This window comes from Rhinopithecus roxellana, chromosome 17 (assembly GCF_007565055.1).
Source record: "Rhinopithecus roxellana isolate Shanxi Qingling chromosome 17, ASM756505v1, whole genome shotgun sequence".
Lineage (NCBI taxonomy): Eukaryota > Metazoa > Chordata > Mammalia > Primates > Cercopithecidae > Rhinopithecus > Rhinopithecus roxellana.
The window spans coordinates 2010480-2031496 of NC_044565.1; the positions used below are offsets into that span (position 1 = coordinate 2010480).

Here is a 21017-nt window from a genome sequence, read left to right on the forward strand (position 1 = left end):
TGACAAGTGATCGTTTTTTAATGTATTTTTCAAATGTGTTGAATCATTATTTGAAATGAGGCCATTATGAACTTATATTATTTTTAAAATATAAAAGTACTATGTATGTTGTTATAAAAAGTTTGAATGGCAGAGAAATGATAAGTGAAAAGTGAAAAAATCCCTCCCCATGCCTTCTTCTCTAGTTTGGTTAATCTCCTGCCCTATCTTTTTCTATGAAAATGCAAACAAATGTATAAACACGGTGAATTTCAAAACTAACACATGCTTCAAAACATACTACATGCTTTTCTTTTGAAGTCACATACTAAGTGTAGAAAGAAGGTAAAAGAGCCCTTTAATTGTACTGCACCATCTTCTCAATTCTGCTCCTCAGAGGTAACTTCTGGGAACAGTTTTGCTTTGTTTTGTTTTTGCTTTTTTTGAGGCAGAATCTCGCTCTGTCACCCAGGCTAGAGTGCAGTGGCATGAAAACTGCTCACTGCAGTCTCAACCTCTTGGACTCAAGTAATCCTCCTAGCTCAGCCTCCTGAGTAGCTGGGATTACAGGTGTGTGCCACCATGCTTGGCTAATTTTTTTATTTTTGTAGAGACAGGGTCTCACCATGTTGTCCAGGCTGGTCTCTAACTCCTAGGCTCAGGTGATCCTCCCGCCAAGACCTCCCAAAGTGCTGAGATTGTAATCATTGTGAGTTACCTCACCTGGCCCACAAATAGTTTTTAATGAACAAAAGTGGAGTTGCAGTATTCAAAATATTCTGCAACTTTTTCCACATACTAATACACTGAAAATGTGTCTATATTAATACACAGAGCTCTACCTCATTTAAAAAAATAGCTGTGACTTCACTTTCAGAAAGATGGAATAGATAAACAGTTCCTTATTTCTTCCACTAAGCACAACTAAAAACCCTTAGCATATTAAAAGACAAAAACAAAAAAGCAAATAACAATCACGAGAAACCTGGCACCCCGGGTAATGCACCCTCTAGGATGATGTCAAAGGACTTGTAGAGTCAAGACTACTACCTCTTCCCAATGGCAACGAGGCCACATAAGGAGCATTATCTAAATTAATCCTCACAACAAGCCTTTGGAGTAGGAATTATTACAGTCTTCCAGATTAAAGATGGGTGAAATTCAGACTTGGAGATGTTAAGAAATCCACCTACAGTTACATGGGTAGAGCTGGGACTGGAGCCCAAAATTTTATAATCCAAATTTGGGATCTTAATCACCATCCTACTGCCTGCCCATTTGTGTCCCTTCTTGAATTTGTTTATATCCTAGATTTAGATCTTTCTTTTCCTCCATTTTAAAATATGGATTATCTTTTTCTCATTCATTTTTGAGAGTTCCTTTTATATTAGGGATAACGGTCTTCTAACTCTTCTGTACATACTGTAGTATTTGCTTCCAGTCTGCCTTTTGATCTTAAAGTTTAAATCATTTACTGTGGTTGCCACTATGATTTCAATGTCCCACCTACAGAGGAAGGGTAGAGACTCACAGAGGACCTCTGGACTCTGGACTTAACTTTCCCACTTTTTGGAGACAACTAGGCTCTATTTTCAGCATGGTGAAATGTGTTAATACCATAGGAAATTACTGAAAGAATATTCTCAGCAGACAGCTAGTGCAACCGTCTTTTAAACTACCTCTTCCCTAGGAGTCATTTCTTCCTCCTGAGGATGAGATTGTGCATGCTGTTTCCATACACTGCCTAAACAACACTAAAGTCAACATAAAAGGCCCTCTCCCCAAAAGTGATTGGCATGCTCACAGAACAAACCTGAGGTCTCTAGAGTCTAAAAAATGAATTGTTACAGAAGTATTCATTCGTTAGGAATACATAGCCAACTTACTTTGCTGGAATAGGAACTCCACTGGCATCAAAAAGTTTAAGAAACACCCAGCCACAACTTAACTCTCCTCTTTCTCCAGTTGACTAGAAAATAAGACAAGTATATGAAACTTAAGGTCTGAACTCGTCAAATTTATAAGCACATACCAAGTCCTTTTAAAGGAACAAAATAAGTATTCACCTTTAGAACTAAAAAGTTCTTCATAAGAAAACAAAATGAAACATAGTAGAGTCCCATTTTGCCTGCAGGTCAGATATTAAAGGCAGTATATCAAGTGACAATCATATTTTGTCAAAATTGCTCGCGAAAATCCCTTAAACCAATGATGTGGCAACTGTTGCCACTGTCTCTTGACTGATATAAGCATTTTGTGGAGTGATCTCAAATCACATCAGTACTACATGGGATTATGAACCTTTGTTTCACTGACAGAATGCAGATATTAATCATTCAAGGGCTTTTCTGCTTGGAATTTTACCCCCACTGTCAGTTGCTAGAGGCCCCCAAGGCTTCCTTTGGGGGGCCTGCTCCTTTCCCCAGTCCTACCCCCTCCACAATACATATAGATGAATTTGCCTTAAACAAATGAATGGACAGTGTAATACCATCAGTGTAACATCTCTATAATGCTCTCTGGGTTACCATGAGGTCAAGTACCTATACTATACCTATCAAGCTATTATTAGTATGTGGAAACATTTAGTTGCTAGCACAGAGCTGCACCCACTGGTTCAGTAGTTTATATGACATAAGTTAACCCAAATTCCTGGTGTTCGCTTTATAAAAGTCACTACTCTGCCAAGTCCCTTAATTAGAAACCTTAGTTACAAGGCTAAGTATACTCTGCTCCTGGAGGACAGAGGTGAACCATGGGACTGGGATGCCAGCGAGCATCTTTTATCACTTTCTGCAAAGTTCCATCCTTTTTGAATTTTTATTCTTTAAAAGCACTGGAGTTCACTCAAGCTATAAATGTGAATAAATACTCTTTTATTTTAAATGCTATGAAAACAAATCAGCACACATAAAATTAGAATCACTAGCATTCTCATTCCTCAAGGGATTAAAATTCTATTATACATAAAGACCCCAAGGATTTCTTTGTCAACAGACACATTTTTTAACCTTCCCTTTTAACTGATACATTAGAAAGCCTTATCTTTCAACAGACATACATTGCGAATATAAGAAATTCCAAGTTCAAATAATATTCCAATATCTGGAGATGCAGAATTGGACCTGATAAAGCAATCACCATCAAGCAAACATGGCAAGATGCGACTAACCTGAAATGATAAAGAAATTACAGTTATTGATAAAAATAAAAAATGGGAGGAAGGGGGTTTGACATGGTTTGAACAAATGTCCCCACCAAATTTCATGTTGAATTGTAATCACAATGTTGAAGGTGAGGTCTGGTGGGAGGTGTCTGGGTCACGGGGGCAGATCCCTCATGGTTTGGTACTGTCCTCACCATAGTGAGTTTGTTCTCAGGAGATCAGTTTTTTTAAGTGTGTGGCACCTCCTTCCTCCTTCTTGCTCTTGCACTGTCACGTGAGATGCCTGCTCTCCCTTCACCTTCTGCCATGATTGGAAGCTTCCTGAGGCCTCCCTAGAAGCTGAGCAGATGCCTGCGCCATGCTTCCTGTACTGTCTGCAGAACCATGAGCCAATTAAACCTCTTTTCTTTATAAATTAACCAGCCTGAAGCATTTCTTTATAGCAATGCAAGAATGGCTTAACACAGGGTTTCAGCCCTATTTGTTAGTAAATAATTTATGCCTTTGCATTATAATAAAAGTCTTAAGAAAACAAAAAGCAGATGGACTGAATTCATCTGTGCCAATTATTATAAATTTTAAAAATTTAACTTCTCTTTTAAAGGCAAAATACCTTTACCTTCGCTTATCCTTTGTTTAGAGTAGAGGCTAATAGTACTGTGCCTAGGTCTCCAGAGGTGTTACAAATAATAGTTTATAGACATTATAAGATATTTATATCAACCACTGTTCTTTGTAAACAGAACAAAAATTCAAGACTTACTACACATATTTGCTCAACTTTCCTGATGTGTGCCTTCTGAATTTTCATTTCTCTTCTCTTTTGCTCATTCAATTCCCTTTCCCCAGACAACCGTATCCCTCCCTTCTTGCCTGTAAAATCTATCCATCCTTCAAGATCTAGTTTCTCTTCTAGAAAATTTTCCCTGAGCCAAAGGACTAGAATTAACTTTACCCTCCTGTGTGCTTCCAAAGCACCTGGAGCTCCAAAACCATTACAATCTGCCTGAGTGGTAGTTACCAACAGTACTCACCCCACATGGCTACTCTGATTAAATAAGGTAATGTACATAAGAGCCTGGCACAGGGCCTACACACAGTTAGGGTTCCAAAAATAGATGGTATTGTTTTTCTTCATGTATGTATTTTCCCCTACTAATTTTGCTGGAATAAGAACTCCACTGGCATGAAAATGTTTCCACATGCCTAGGAAAAAATGCTTGCATGTAATAGATATTTAATTTCATTCAACAGAATAACACATACTCCCAACAGTTCTTCTTTCTACCCCAGGAAAAATATTTAAAAATTCTACCCTAAATACTTAACATACACAGAGATGTAATGACAGAATTGTGAAGTACTGTGCCAAAAGAGAAACTGTGCTTCTCACTGGAGGAAGGGTGCTAAGAAGATCAAGATGGAGTTTTAGGAGGTGTGCTCTCAACAAGTGTGGACAGGCACAGCACACAATTGAGGTGGCTGGCCTCATCCACACCCTGAGTCCTCTCATTGGACCTCCATCTTGCCTTAAGATCTTTTGATGCAATAAGAGGGAAGGTAACTAAGGGTTTTAGGATGCAGTTATACAAGGGAGTTAGCTGTGGGAAGGAAGTAAATACTGAATTAATGAGACCTTGGAGGTAGACGAAAGTACGTAAAATAAAATATAGACAATTGATATTATAAAAACAACATGAAGACATCTTTGTCCTCCCTACATCTATGCAATGCTGACTTAGTGGTTTAAACCCACCTAACGCCATTCCAGTCTTGACAGTATGTGGGTGTAATGTAGCAGTCCCTTAGGCGTCATCCCTGACATTATCTGAAGAAAGCACAGCTTTTATTACCACAGTTGGAAGATTTCATCTTTGAAAAACACCCCACTTCCTAAATGTTATCTTTATGTTTTCATTTTTCATCAAACGAGAATTTTCTAAAAATGAACCCTGAAACTGATTGAATGGGATGATTCATAGGAATTATAACATCGGTGAGTCAGAAACATGAGTAATTTTTATCAATGTCCTCAAAGAACACCAAATATAAAGATTTTTATCTGTCCCCACATATTCTGTGCTATTTATAGAAATATGAATATGTTCTACTTTGAAATGCACTCCACTCATTCAGCAGATTACTTACCTGGGAAGAAAAGGTCCATGTTTGGGGCTTTTTAGATTGCCATGTGGCTCTGACTGTATGAATGTTGCTCAGAACCTGAAATGAGATTTTCCCTTTTGAAATCATTTAAAAAGCTCTTTGAAACATCACCACTTCCATGTCCCAAAGAGTTAACAGTGGCTACACTGAGTGAGGAAGATGGCAAGGGGAGAACTTTCACTTTTTACTTCATGCAATTCTGTAATGTTTTTCTTTTTATATCAGGTATGACATAAATGAAATCAGAGTTGGACTCCTATGCTAGTAATAAATTATATTAAGTGAACTCCTTAATATCTAAGATAGGTTTACCAGAAAAGCAATTGAAATTTTGGGTAAAAATGGCTTTTTATTTATCTTATTTATTTACTTGTTTAGAGAGGGAGTCTCGCTCTGTTGCCTAGGCTGGAATGCAGTGGCATGATCTTGGCTCACTGCAACCTCCGCCTCCCAGGTACAAGCCATTCTCCTGCCTCAGCCTCCCAAGTAGTTGAGATTACAGGTCCCTGCCACCACGCCCAGCTAATTTTTGTAGCTTTAGTAGAGACGGGGTTTCACCATGTTGGTCAGGATGCTCTCGAACTCCTGACCTGAGGTGATTTGCCTGCCTCGGCCTCCCAAAGTGCTGGGATTATAGGCATTAGCCATCGCACCCAGCAAAAAAAAATGGTCTTTTAAAAGAAAAGATGTGACCTGGTTGAGCACAGTGGCTCATGACTGTAATCCCAGCACTTTGGGAGGTTGAGGCAGGTGGATTACATGAATTTGGGAGTTTGAGACCAGCCTGGCCAACATGATGAAACCCTGTCTCTACTAAAAATACAAAAATCAGCTGGGCATGGTGGTGTGCACCTGTAATTCCAGCTACTCGGGAGGCTGAGGCATGAGAAGCCCTGGAACCTGGGAGACGGAGGTTGCAGTGAGCTGGTACCACACCACTGCACTCCACCTGGGCAATGGAGTGAGATTCAATCTCAAGAAAAAAAAACAAACAAACATGTGACCCATACAAGCATTTCATAGGCAGTTCATTTACTCTGTCACTAAGACAGATAATCCTAAGAGTTCCGATACAGTTACATTTTTTTCCTCAAGATCTCTAGGCCCATAAATTATATTTTTCTTGAAATTCAATCTCTTATAAAATGCTCTATGCAAGAAGTTCACCATAAAATTTACATAAAACAATGAAACACAATGGGAACAAAACTTTATGGAATGAAGAATTCAAATGCTAAAATGCTATGGCCAAAATTAACATCTTCCAAAGGAATGGATAATAGATAATTTTTATTTTAGATGAAAATATTCTAGTATAATACTTCCAAAACAAAGCTTTAAAATAATAATTTAAAATAATCCCAAATGTGTTACATTAGGTCAAATTCAACTCACTGTATTCCACATCCCCAGCAGTGGGAATATAGGAGTATTTTATGGGCAGCTGAATTGTCTTCCACATTAATAAAATCCCACTTCCTTCAATTACTAATATATACTTGTGTAAACTTTTTCTGAAATTATGTATATTTACCACCCGGACTCTTGGAATACAAACTCCTTGTAATTACTACCTTGTGATTACTGTAAGACAGAATATTATTTATTCTAAGGCTCTTCTTCGTTTTTTAAGAAATGATTTCTACTTCTAATGGCCAAGAAGTCCTTTGTTATAATCAAAATTGAAATCCTATACTATCTCTGCTTTTATTTTTTCAATTGGGAGAATCCTAATTTTGAAGTTCAGAATCAAAAGTAACTTCTTCTGTTTGATAATTTTATATCTTTCTTGACATATTGACTCTAAGAACTAAAAAGGACTTAGTCCAACCATCTCATTATGCATTTCAGAAAACTGCAGCCACAGAGGGTGAATGACTGGCTTAGAATCACACTGCTTTCTGTACAAAACCAGACCCAAATAATGAAGAAATGAAGAGTCAAAATAATTTAGAGATATTTTGTTCAGGAAACTGCATTAAAAACACAAGAGGGGCTAGGTGCAGTGGCTCGTGCCTGTAGTCTAACTACTTGAGAGGCTACGGCAGGGAGATTGCTTGAGCTCAGGAGTTTGGGACCAGTTTGGGCAGCATCGTGAAACCTTGTCTCTATTTTTTTTTTTTTTTTTTAAATAGATTGCGCCATTGCACTCCAGCCTGGGTGACAAAATGTACAAGAACTTCTCAACCAGTTTATGCTTCAACATAGCCATTCTGCTCCATATATGAAGCAATGAAGCAGTGATAGTTAAAAAGACAGAGTAATACCCAAAAGTAAGATGAATATGTCAATGGACCACAAATAGAAGATAGAAGAGTAAGGTGAGACTAAAACCAGAGGTTTCCTGGGCTCTGAGTCCAGAAGGAGCAGGTGGTAGCAAGGGGCTGGATTTGTATGTTATATAGGCTGAAGGTACTCACTCCATAATAGAGAAATAGATATTGCTTTACTGCTGCTGGAAGCCAGTAGGGTTTAAAAAAAAAAAAAAAAAAAAGTTGCCCCTCCTTCTCATAAAAAGTAGTGAGCCTAAGCAAGTAGGAGGACAAAGACATAGCCATGACACCAGGATCAGAACCATGTCAACAAGTGGGCCTTTTAATGGATCAGTGACATATCTGACATCATCTTAGATCAAGGACTCTAAACTCGACTTCAAGATCTGGTTCTGAACTGGGGTTGGGAGAGGCGAGTGAGGTACCGTTAATAAAAACCACAACACTACTAGATAGAGGGAAAAAGCACTGGAAGAAATAAGTGGAGTTGCAAAGGTATTTGAGAAAATAATGGCTGAAAAAAAATCCCCAAATTTGGTAAAAGACATAAACCTATAGAATGAAGAAGCTGAGCAAACCCCAAGCAGGGTAAACCGAAAAAATTCACGCCAGATACACCATAAACTTCTGAAAACTGAACATAATGAAAACACCTTGAAAACAGTAAGAAACAACATTTAGGTTAGCCAACAGGAAAAAAAACTATTTGAATGATGATGAATTTCTCATTAGAAGGCACGGAGAACAGAAAGAAATGACACAATAGTTTTCAAGTGTCAAACAAAAATAACTGTCAACTCAGAATTCTCTATCTAATTAAAATATCCTTTTGGAATGAAGAGGAAACAGGGACAACCTCAGATAAAGTCTAAAAATCTGTCACCAGCAGACCTGCCCTAAAAGAATGGTTAAAAGAGATTCTCTAAATAGGACATGATAAAAAGAAGACTCTTAGAACATCAGGAAGAAAGAATAAACAACGGAAATAGTAAAAATATAGGTAAATATTATGGATCTTCTTTCAGGTTTTCCAAATTATGTTTGGTGCTATGTGATATGATTCTCAATGTATGTAGAGGAAATATTTAAGACAACTATATTACAAGCTAGGGAAGATAAAGAACCAAAGGAAGGTAAGGTTTATACATCACTCCAACTGGAATGTTAACACTAGTAGACTGCGGTAAGTTACGCATGTATAAAATTAATACCTAGAGCAACCACTAAGGAATCTAGCCAAAAAGATACACTCATCAACACTACAGATAATTCAGAATGGAGTTGGAAAAAATGTTCAAGTCGGGCAGGTGTGGCGGCTCACAATTGTAATCTCAGCACTTTGGGAGGCCGAGGCAGGTGGATTACCTGAGGTCAGTAGTTCAAGACTAGCCTGGCCAACATGGTGAAACCCCATCTCTACTAAAAATACAAAAAATTAGCTGCGTGTGGTAGCAAGTGCCTGTAATCTCAGCGACTAGAGAGGGTGAGGCAGGAGAAGTGCTTAAACCAGGAGGCAGAGGTTGCTGTGAACTGAGATTGCGCCATTGCACTCCAGCCTGGGTGACAAAAGCAAAACTCCGTCTCAAAAAAAAAAAAAAATGCTCAAGTAACACTCAGGAAGTGATAGGTTTGGCTGTATCCCCACCCAAATCTCATCTTGAATTGTAACTCCCACAATTCTCACATGTCATGGGAGAACTCAGTGGGGGTGACTGAATTATGGGGATGGGTCTTTCCTGCACTGTTCTTGTGATAGTGAATGACTCTCACAAGATCTGATGATTTTAAAACTGGGAGTTTTCCCTGCACAAGCTCTCTTCTCTTGTCTGCCACCATATGAGATGTGCCATTCACCTTCCACCATGATTGTGAGGCTTCCTCAGATACGTGGAACCGTAAGTCCAATAAACCTCTTTCTTTTGTAAATTGCCCAGACTCGGGTATGTCTTTATCAGCAGTATGAGAATGAACTAATACAGTAAATTGGTACCAGGAGTAGGGTGTTGGTGAAAAGATACCCGAAAATGTGGAAGCAACTTTGGAACTGGGTAACAGGCAGAGGCTGGAACAGTTTGGAGGGCTCAGAAGAAGACAGGAAAATGTGGGAAAGTTTGGAATCTCCTAGAGACTTGTTGAATGGCTTTTTGACAAAAATGCTAATAGTGATATGAACAATAAGGTCCAGGCTGAGGTAGTCTCCAACGGAGATGAGGAACTTGTTGGGCACTGGAGAAAAGGTGACTCTTGTTATGTTTTAGTGAAGAGACCGGTGGCATTTTGCCCCTGCCCTAGAGATCTATAGAACTTTGAACTTGAGAGAGATGATTTCGGGTATCTGTTGGAAGAAATTTCTAAGCAGCAAAGCACTCAAGAGATCACTTGGGTGCTGTTAAAGCATTCAGTTTCATAAGAGAAGTGGAGCATAGAAAGGTTTGGAAAGTTTGCAGCCTGACAATGCGATAGAAAAGAAAATCACATTTTCTGAGGAGAAATTCAAGCTGGCTGCAGAAATTTGCATAGGTAACGAGGAGCCAAATGTTACTCCCCAAGACAATGTGAAAAATGTCTCCAGAGGATGTCAGAGGTCTTCACAGTAGCCCTTCCCATCACAGGCCAGGAGGCCTAGGAGGCAAAAAGGGTTTCATGGGCCAGGCCCAGGGTCCCCATGCTGTGTGTTGTCCAGGGACTTGGTGCCCTACGTCCCAGCCACTCCAGCTGTGACTAAAAGTGGCCAAGATACAGCTCAGGCTGTGGCTTCAGAGGGTGCAAGCCCCAACCCTTGGCAGCTTCCACATGGTGTTGAGCCTTCAGGTGCCCAGAAGTTAAGAATTGAGGTTTGGGAACCTCCGCCTTGATTTCTAGAGGATGTATGATATGTCTGAATGTCAAGGCATAAGTTTGCTGCAGGGGTGGGGCTCTCATGGAGAACCTCTGCTAGGGCAGTGCGAAAGGAAAATGTGTTGAAGACCCCTCACACAGAGTCCCTACTGGGGCACCACCTAGTGGAGCTGTGAGAAGAGGGCCACTGTCCTCCAGACCCCAGAACAGTAGCGCCACCGACAGCTTGCACCATGCTGCTGCAAAAGCCGTAGACACTCAGTGCCAGTCCATGAAAGCAGCCAGGAGTGCGGTTATACCCTGCAAAACAACAGGGGCTGAGCTGCCCAAGACCATGTGAACCCACCTCTTACATCAGTGTGACCTGGATATGAGACATAGAGTCAAAGGAGATCATTTTGGAGCTTTAAGATTTGACTGTCTGGCAGGATTTCGAACTTGCATGGGGCCTGCTGCCCCTTTGTTTTGGCCAGTTTATCCCATTTGGAATGGCTGCATTTACCCAATGCCTGTACCTCCATTGTATCTGGAAAGTAACTAGCTTGCTTTTGATTTCACAGGCTCATAGGCAGAAAGGACTTGCCTTGTCTTAGATGAGATGTTGGGACTGTGAACTTTGAGTTAATACTGAAATGAGTTAAGACTTTGGGGGACTGTTGAGAAGGCATGATTGGTTTTGAAATGTGAGGACACGAGATTTGGGAGGGACCAGGGGAGCAATGATATGGTTTGGCTGTGTCCCCACTCAAATCTCACCTTGACTTATAACTCCCTCAATTCTCACATGTCATGGGAGGAAACCAGTAAGAGGTGACTGAATTATGGGGGCAGGTCTTTCCTTTTTTTTTTTTTTTTTTTGAGACAGAGTCTCAGTCTGTAGCCCTGTAGCCCAGGCTGGAGTGTAGTGACGTGATCTTGGCTCACTGCAACCTCCACCTCCTGGGTCCTGGTTCAAGCAATTCTCCTGCCTCAGCCTCCTGAGTAGCTGGGATTATAGGCACATGCCACCATGGGGGCAGGTCTTTCTTGCACTGTTCTCATGATGATGAATGACTCTCATGAGATCTGATGGTTTTAAAAATGGGAGCTTTCCCTGCACAAGCTCTCTTCTCTTGTCTGCCGCCATGTGAGATGTGCCTTTCACCTTCTGCCATGACTGTGAGACCTCCTCAGCCATGTGGAACTGTAAGTCCAATAAATCTTTCTTTTGTAAATCGCCCTGTCTTAGGTACGTCTTTATCAGCAGTGCGAGAACAAACTGATACAGAAAGATAGGAAAAAGAAAAGAGACAAACAAAAAAGACAGAAAACAAAGAGAAAAAAATAAATCAGTAGACTAAAGACTTGAGGCTCCTCTCCACTGTCTGCCTGCTTCTGAATGCTCTGCATTCAGGTAGTTGCTTTTTATTTTGCCCAGAGTTTACAGTTGCTATCTCTGGGTGGGGTGGTCCAAGAGGAGCTGACTCAAACATTACTGGAAGTTGTGTCTCATTAGTTAGTTTTAGCAATAATGCGTTTGGTTTTGTGTGTGTGTGTGTGTGTGTGTGTGTGTGTGTGTGTGTATGCATGTTTTGGTTTTTGGTTTTGTTTTTTTTTTTTTTTTGACACAGAGTCTCACTCTGTCGCCAGGCTGGAGTGCAGTGGTGCAATCTTGGCTCACTGTAACCTCTGCCTCCTGGGTGCAAGTGATTCTCCTGCCTCAGCCTCCCAAGTAGCCGGGACTACAGGTACACACCACCACGTCCAGCTAATTTTTGTATTTTCAGTAGAGATGGGGTTCCATAATGTTGGCCAGGATGGTCTCAATCTCTTGACCTTGTGCTCTGCCCGCCTCGGCCTCCCAAAGTGCCGGGATTATAGGCGTGAGCCACCGCGCCCAGCCCAATGCTTTTTATTCATAACTAGGTTTAGATTTAGAAGCACTCCTACATAAGCAGCATGAGTATCTGTGCAGCTATTAAATATGTTCCATAACTCTCAATTTGGAAATCTCACATAAATTTCTTTCATAAAGTAAATTTCATTATTTTGATATATTATTCAAAATAAAATTCCATTCCTTTTTATGTTCTTATATAAGAGAACACGGAGAGGTACAGGAAAACGTATCAAACCAGATGTATGAAACAGAAAGCAATTCAGCTCTTGGTCACTGAGGACACCTACTGGCTCCTTTGTGGCAGTGATTTTGTGCAGAGAGTATTATAGAAGTGAGGGAGGATCACCATCATAACATAAGTTCATTTATTTACCCCAAGTTCAGATGAAATAAAGGCACTTTCTTCATGCTGGGGCTTTGCAGTATACTCAGCCTGAGCAAAACCAAGCTCATGTCAACTCCTCCAAACCTGGTCCTCTTCCAGTGTTCCCCATCTCATTGAATGTTGCCACCATCCATACAGATGCGGAAGTCAGAGACTAGGTATCATGCCTATATCTCACTCCCCCTCTTTCCTGCATATCCAATCCATCACCAAGCTCTGTTGATTTTTACTCCCAAATATCTTTATCCACATCTCTCATCTCCACCTCTACCTCTCTAAGTTAACATCACCACCTCTCACCCAGACACTCTTTGAAAGCACCTACTATGTTCTTTCTATGTATTACATCATTCTGATAACTTTCCTTACATTAACTCATTCAATCTCACATTGACTGTTATCAGCTCAAGCAGCACTGTCTTCTCAGGAAGGAGCTTTGACTGTAGATTTGAGAATTCTTTTCTAATGTAAGCATCTAGTGCTATAAATGTCCCTCTAAGCAATGCTTTAGCTAACATCCCACAAATTATATGTTGCATTTTCATTTTTTGTTCATTTCAAAATATTTTCTAATTTCCCAGGAAATTTGCTTTTAACCCTTTGATTATTTAGAAGAATTTAAATTTCCAAGTATTTAAGTATTTTTCCATTTATTTTTGTTACTGATTTCAAATTTAATTTCATGTGATCAAGGACTGTGTATTATATGATTCCAATTCTTTTAAATTTGTCTAGGTTTGTTTTCTGACCCAGGACTGTCTATCTTGGTGATTATTCCATATGTACTTAAGAGAATGTGTATTTTACTATTTTGAGGTGAAGTGTTATGTGAATATCAATCTAATCCAGTTTGTTGATATGTTATACAGTTCTCTTACATCCTTACTAATTTTCTGTCTGCTTGTCCTATATTACCAAGAGAGAAGTGTTAAATTCTCCAACTATAACGGAAGCCCCAACTATAATTGTGACTTTGCCGATTTCTCTTTTCAGTTCTAACCATTTTTATTTCATGTACGTTAAATTTCGGATGTTAGGTATGTACCAACTTATGATTACTATGTCTTCTTGGTGAACCATCTCTTTTATCGCCATGTAGTGCCTAAAGTCTACTTTGTCTGATATTAATATCTTTTGAATGGTATATCTTTTCCCATCCTTTTCTCTTAAGCCACCTACAGCATAATATTTAAGGTGGGCTTCTTATATGTAACATATAGGTCGGTCTCTCTCACTGTGGTTTTCATTTGCATTTCCCTGAGGGCTTCTTACATGTTGAGTATCTTTTTTTACTTCTAGTGGTTTTTGATACTTCTTTTTTGAAAAGGCTATTCAAGTCTTTTGTCCCTTTAGAAAACTGAGTTATCTTTTTATTTTTTGGATATCTTTGACCTGTTCCTCGTCTTAGGAAACAAGTGTTCAGTATTTCACTGTTAAGTATGATAATGCTAGCTTTAGGTTTTCTCTTGTTGCATTTTACCAATTTAAGGAATCTCCCTTCTATTCCTAGTTTGTAGAGAATTTTTCAAAAATCATAAATGGGTGTTGAAATTTGTCAAATGCTTTTTCCTTATCTCTTAAGATGATCATATGATTTTTCTTACGGCAAATTATAATGATTGATTTTCAAATGTTAAATGTGACTACCCAGGCATGTACATTTGAATTTCTGAAATAAACCCCAATTGGTCATGATATAATGTTCTTTTTATATATTGCTAGATTCAATTTAATACTATTTTGTTTAGAATTTTACTTTCTGTATTTATGAAGGATACTATCTGGTAATTTTCCTTTCTTGTAATGTCTTGTCGTATTTTGGGGTCATGTTTTTTCTGGCCTTATGAAATAAGTTGGGAAGCATTTCTCCTTCATCTGTTCCTTAGAAGAATTTGTATCAGATTGGTATTATTTCTCCTTTAAATGTTTGAAGAGATTCACAAGTGAAGCCACCTAGGCCTGAAGTTTTCTTTGTGGGAAGATTTTTTTTAAGTTATAGGTTTAATTTCTCTAACTGAGGTTATTCACAGTTTCTATTTCTTCTTATGCCAGTTTCAGTAAATTACGGTTCTCCAGGAATTTATTTATTTCATCAATGTTATCAAATTTACTGGTATAAAGCTGTTTATAATATCTCCTTATTGGCCTCTTAATGTCTGAAGGATCTGTGATAATGTCTCTATTTCCATATCAGATGTTAATAGTTTGTTTTCTTTTACTTTTTAAAAAATGTCTTGATAGTCTCACTATGCATCTTTCAGTTTATTAATGTTTTCAAAGAATCAACTTTTGTCTTTTTTTAAATTTTCTCTTTGGTTAATCTGTTTTCTATTTCATTAATTTCTACTCTTATCTGTATTATTTCCTACTTTCTTCAGGTTTAACTCACTCTTCTTTTTCTAGCCTCTTGATTTGCTAGTTTAGATCACTGACTTTAAATCTTTTATCTTTTTTTCTAATATATGCAATTAAAAATATAAATTTCCATCTAAGTACTGTTTAACCTGTATCTCATTTAAAAAATGAATTTTTTAAAGAGTCATTCAAACTTTTCTTTGGTACTAGGTAAAAAATACTCTCTTAGGAATTGGGGAGAAGTTGAATGGAAAAGAATCTAAGGAAATGTTTCTCCATAATCCTAGTATGAATTGATTTACTTCTCAGTAAGCTTACCTTATTACCATCAAATAGACAGAGGCGTACATGTCTGCTGAGAACCTGTATGCTCATTCCTGGAAGAGGAATCATTTTACAGCTCCATAATGTCAGAATCAATGAAATACGACTTGGTCTTGATCTAATCTAAAAGAAAAATTAGTTATAAAAAAGTTTATTTTTATGATTTCTAACACAAATCTGTCTTTTGTAAATTCAGCTTATGAAAATGTATACAGAATTTTTAAAAAAGAAAAAAATTTACACATATACAATAAAAATTTCAATACTCTGTTCATTGAAAATTAAAATCAGTCATTTTAGGTAAAGTTTTCATAGAGTTACATTGGAAATATTTGCATTTTTCTTAAATACTTAAAAACTGTGATGAAAGGAACAACAAATATTAGCAGGTAAAATGTATATGATCTGACTATAGAATCACTGTATTCCAGTCCCCAGGTTCACTCCCACAGAATGTGGGTAAGTGCAGAAGGCTAACACAGCATAAAACCAATGCCACCTGGTATTAAGATTATCCCACTATTTTTTATTCCAAGCAATTATCTACATTGTTCCTTAGTTTCTTAATAGGTGTTTTAACAGAGAGAAAGCACTATTTGATATATTTATTAAGATCTACTTCATAGGTATAATTCAGATTATGAGTAAATAAATTGGCATTCTGATTTTTTATCTTTTAAGAACAGCTTCAATTAGTTAAACTTTACATTTTGCTTTATAGTCATAAGCCTTTTCATTTACATAACTTAGACTGGGACTGGTGGCTCACACTTGTAATCCTAGCACTTTGGGAGGGAGAGGAGGGCAGATTGCTTGAGCTCAGGAGTTTGAGACCAGCCTGGCAACGAGGCAAAACCCCATCTTTACCAAAAATACAAAAATTACCTGGGCATGGTGGTGTAGGCCGGTGGCCCCAGCTACTCAGGAGGCTGAAGTGGGAGGGTCGCTTGAGCCCAGGAGTTTGAGGCTACAGTGAGCCATGATCACACCACTGTACTCCAGCCTGGGTGACAGAGGGAGACCTGTCTCAAAAATACTACTACTACTGCTACTACTATAAATGATAATACTGGCTAACATCTACTGAGTTCTTTTCATATGCCAGGCATTATTCAAAACCCTTCACACACATAATTTTCAAAATAACTCTATGTTGGAAGCATTACTATTACTCCATTTTTACAGATGAAGAAATTGAGGCAAAGAGTGATTAAGATAGAAACCTAGTATTATTTCCTTTCTAACAATGAGAGAAGAATGCAATGGAAAAGAGAAACAAGATAAAGTCAAGGTAGCAAGTCCAAATTCTGCCTTAGTTATAAAAATATCACTATTTCAAAATTATCATAGAGAATCATTTTTTTTTTGTTTTTCATAATGCATTAGTCAATTCACATGTTGTCTACTTGCAACCATGACAAAATCTGGAAGAGTTACAGTTTTACTGATAGTCAGTATACTTACAGTGCCTTCTGCAGCATCCCACATCAGATCTCTGAAGGCCAGTTGTGAAGGCATGAGCTCTGGTTGTAGGAAGTAACTTGCTCGAAATTGATTCCCTGAAAAAATCATTTTTTCTTAATTTTCTTACAAAGAAAGAAACTCAAAATCAAAAATCCATAATGTTATGCTATGAACTAGAGTACAGGCACTTCCAAAATGCCACGCTGCTTACTAAGAACTTGCTTTCCAAAATAGAAGCACCAATATAGATTTATGCATAAAAACAACAGTACGAAACTTACAGATACAAACACATAAAAGATCATCTTAAAGTACCTTTAAGAAAGACTTTTAGGCCAATAATATGCCCCATGATGACAATGATTTATTCAAATATTTCTGTAAAATGCAGAAATCTGTAAGCACTTTTTGGAGACTTCAGAAAAAATACAGTCATTAGTTTTACTTCTTAACCCAATAGCATTTTATGCTCTTCTTCCATGCTTTAGTCATGAATAATACTTATTATAACATCATTTATCCATTCAAGAAATAATTTTTGAGTTTCTACTCTTGCCAGATACAACACCAGGTTCTAGATATACAAAGATAAATCAGAGATATGTCCCCTGCCCTCCATAGTTTACAGTTGAATGGGAGAAAATTTTTTTTTTAGAAAATAAGTAGACAAGCAAATAAATAAAATAAGTATTAGAGGACTCAGAGCTATAAAGGTGTTCCCATGAATGGGAGTAGGGGAAACCCACATTACTCAAGGAAGGCATCTCTGGGAAGGCAGAATTGACCCTGAGACCTGAAGGATGAAAAGATGGGAACTTAGGGAGTGCTGCGAAGAACCTTCCCAGCAGAGGCAACCTCAAAGCAGCCCTTCCATGACAACTCAACAACTCAGGGTATGCAGGACACTCCTTGTCCCTCAGCATGATTCCTCTTTAAAATGAGCTTATAGACAAAAGTTGCCAAGTACAGGGAAAGCCAAGAATGAGTAAGGAAAATGAAAATTCCAAATGGAGATAATTCTTTGGAAAAGTCTTGCTTGGAAGAATATCAGAGAAAAGGAGGTTTTGGCTAGAATTGGATAGGATTCAAGGGGCTGATCCTTAAAGGTGGGAGGAATTAGGTGTGCTGATATCACAGATAAGGGAATGAACCAGTGAGGGGAAGGTGGGTCAGCTAAAGACACAGGAAAGGACTGAAAATTAAAGGAGTCACATTTTTTTAAAAAAAGAAAGCGGCTGGAATCCAGAGTTGTAAACACGCTGGCCTCTGATAGGATCAGGGATCTTTCTTCACTGTCATGGGAAAGATGAGGAAAAGATGAGCACCAAAGAGATGTGAGACTCAACATCTTCAACAATGTGTTCTGCCTGTGATAGAAAAATGAGACGTGGATCTTGACCGCTTTGCTGAAAGAGTGCAGTGGCTGATAGGCACACGTTACCTTCCTCCAGAAGCTGCGAGAGTGTGGAAGGCCTGAACCCTGCAGGAATAGCTCCCATCGTGGTTAACACATCAACAGTGTTTATCTGCTGAAGACAGTAACATCAAAATGGATTTGTTTTCAGTCATGTTTCCGCATCTCTATAATACTTTCTCTTTATTACTAGAGTAACTATAACCCAAAAAAGAAAAATATAAACACACAGGCTTTAGTGGAGGAATAATACGACTTGGCTCCAAATTCCTGAGAGGATGCCATCACAGCACCCTGGCCTCTCCTAAGGACCTAAGCCCCAAACGGTGCCCAGTGTGCAGAGCTCTGTGTTCCGGAGCAGCTGCTTCAAGTAAACCCTTATCAAAATGTCCCTGCTCCTGTCCTGCTCCACCCTGCGCTTCCATTTCACAGGTAAGTTAATGTCTATTGGCAAATCATACACACTGAAGAATTAATGGATTCTTTTCGTATACACATAACACACAACTCATAGACACACACCCTCATACATACAAGCATGTACTTATACGTAATAAGTAAAGAAAAAGGTCAGGAAGGATACTTACTAAATTGTTAATGGTGATTACTTATGAGTTTGAAGAGGAGAATTTTCATTTGGCTACGTAATTTTTTTTTTTTTTTTTTTTTTTTGAGATGGAGTCTCGCTCTGTCACCCAGGCTGGAGTATAGTGGCGTATTCTTGGCTCACTGCAACCTCCGTCTCCCAGGTTCAAGCAATTCTGCCTCAGCCTCTCCAGGAGCTGGGACTACAGGCATGCGCTACCACGCCCAGCTAATTTTTGTATTTTTAGTCGAGGCGAGGTTTCCCGTGTTGACCAGGTTGGTCTTGAACTCCTGACCCCAGGTGATCCACCTGCCTTGGCCTCCCAAAGTGTTGGGATTACAGGCATAAGCCTCTGTGCCCAGCCTGTAATGTTTTTTAATGACAGAATTGTAGATCATTTCTTCCTTTAAAAAAATTTAATTAATTACTTTTTTTTTTTTTAGACAGGGTCTTGCTCTGTCACTCATGCTCTAGAGTGCAGTGGCACAATCACAGCTCACTATAGCCTTGACTTCCCAAGCTCATGCGATCCTCCCACCTCAGCCTCCCGAGTAGCTGGGACTACAGGCACAAGCCACCACATCCGGCTAATTTTTCTTATTTTTTGTAGGATAGGGTCTCATTATGTTGCTCAAGCTGGTCTTGAATTCCTGGCCTCAAGTGATCCTCCGGCTTCAGCTTCCCAAAACGTTGGGATTACCGGTGTGAGTCACCATGCCTGGCCAATTTCTTACTTTTTATTAAAGCCTTTCAGGATTTTTCAAATAGTAATTAAAATTTAACATCTGTTTCCACTCAAATGACAGGAAAGCAGGATCAATGAGAATGTTTCCAAGCCCTCAAGTGACACCATGAATAAGACTATCTATTCTTTTTGTACAAAAAAAAACTAATGAGAAATGTTACTTGGAGCACAGGCTTAGAAACCAGAAAGAAATATACATCCTCTGCTCTGTACATTCCACGTCCTGAACCCCGTTTCAGATCCATTGCTATCTTCCACAGTCTCCATCCTGTTTTGCATCAGAGCCATTAGGTAACAAAACAAGACATCATTAATAAGACAGAAGATACCCACCTCTGAGATCGCTTTTTGAACAGCACTCCGGCGGGAATCAGTTCTGGGGAGACAAAATAGCAAAGTGAGTCAGGTCAGGTTATGCCTATTCACTCAATTGGGGAACTTCTTTAATCACAGTTTATAATCATCAGTATGTTTTGAAAACCTAACAGTTCCCAGATGAAAACAAGGTAGAACTAAATGTATTAAAAATAATTACAAAATGAAAATAATAATGATCTTTAAGCAGACAATAGTATGAAAAGTTCTCCAGGTACAAGTTGTCTCCATTTCAAGAAAGTATTGAATTATTTATAACAGTAAAAATAAACAAATAAAATGTTTCCTAAACCTACTTTGATATCCTTTCCCACTTTTGTACCTTTGCTTAACTTCTGCTCCATCTGCTGTTTCATCCACCACCTCTACATCTTCTTCACTGCCCTCTTCAACTGATTCTTGGCCTTCTTCTTCTTCTTCACCATACGGCTAAAAAGACATTGAAATGTGAAGTGCTTTTTAACTAATGCAAAAAACAACCAATAAAAATACCAGTACTGTCACCTAAACCTCCAGTGAAAACAAAAACAAGCTTTTCTATTAAAAAAAAAAAAAAAACAAGAGCATTAGTACTTTTAGAAAACCTCGAGCATAGATGGGAATTTAGTATATATGATAAAACTCAGTGGGAAATAAATTTTCAACACATGGTTAATAACTTTGCTATTTCAAAAAATAAGAACTGAGATAGACAGCGAGTTTAATCAAAATAAATTCCAGATGGAATTTACTCAAATAAAAAAGAAAAGAAGTAAAGATAAAAATAAAAGAAATATAAAAGCATTAGAAGAAAACAATCTAGAGATGGGGAAGCCCTTTCCAATCGTGATACCAAAATCCAGAATCGTAAGTGGAAACACTGACAGATTTAGCTACGTAAGAAATAAACATGGGCTAAAGTCAACAAAGAAAATATGTAACACGTAACTTAAGCATATCCTGAGGGGAAAAAGAGAAAATAGCTCACACAAATATCTAAGGATTAATATCCTTATTATTAAAATATTATAAAAGCTCTTAGAAATCAATGAGTTTTTTAAATCCCTTCGAAAAAAATATCCAAAAGAA

At 38.3% G+C, this 21017-nt stretch overlaps 1 protein-coding gene across 3 annotated transcripts in view; it reads right to left on the reverse strand.

Annotated features, from left to right (window-relative positions):
- NPHP1 (nephrocystin 1) overlaps window positions 1–21017 on the reverse strand; it is a 70176-nt gene that overhangs the window by 18514 nt on the left and 30645 nt on the right. For 2 of the 3 annotated variants that reach the window (XM_010353232.2, XM_030921657.1), the window contains exons 7-14: window positions 20272–20378; window positions 19908–19950; window positions 18271–18358; window positions 16830–16924; window positions 15360–15488; window positions 5294–5368; window positions 3041–3151; window positions 1866–1948 (exon numbers count right to left, since the gene is read on the reverse strand). In XM_010353232.2, the coding sequence (XP_010351534.1) occupies window positions 1866–1948; window positions 3041–3151; window positions 5294–5368; window positions 15360–15488; window positions 16830–16924; window positions 18271–18358; window positions 19908–19950; window positions 20272–20378 (731 nt within the window). The remainder of the gene's footprint in view (window positions 1–1865; window positions 1949–3040; window positions 3152–5293; window positions 5369–15359; window positions 15489–16829; window positions 16925–18270; window positions 18359–19907; window positions 19951–20271; window positions 20379–21017) is intronic. The other variant, XM_010353233.2, reaches the window with a different exon arrangement.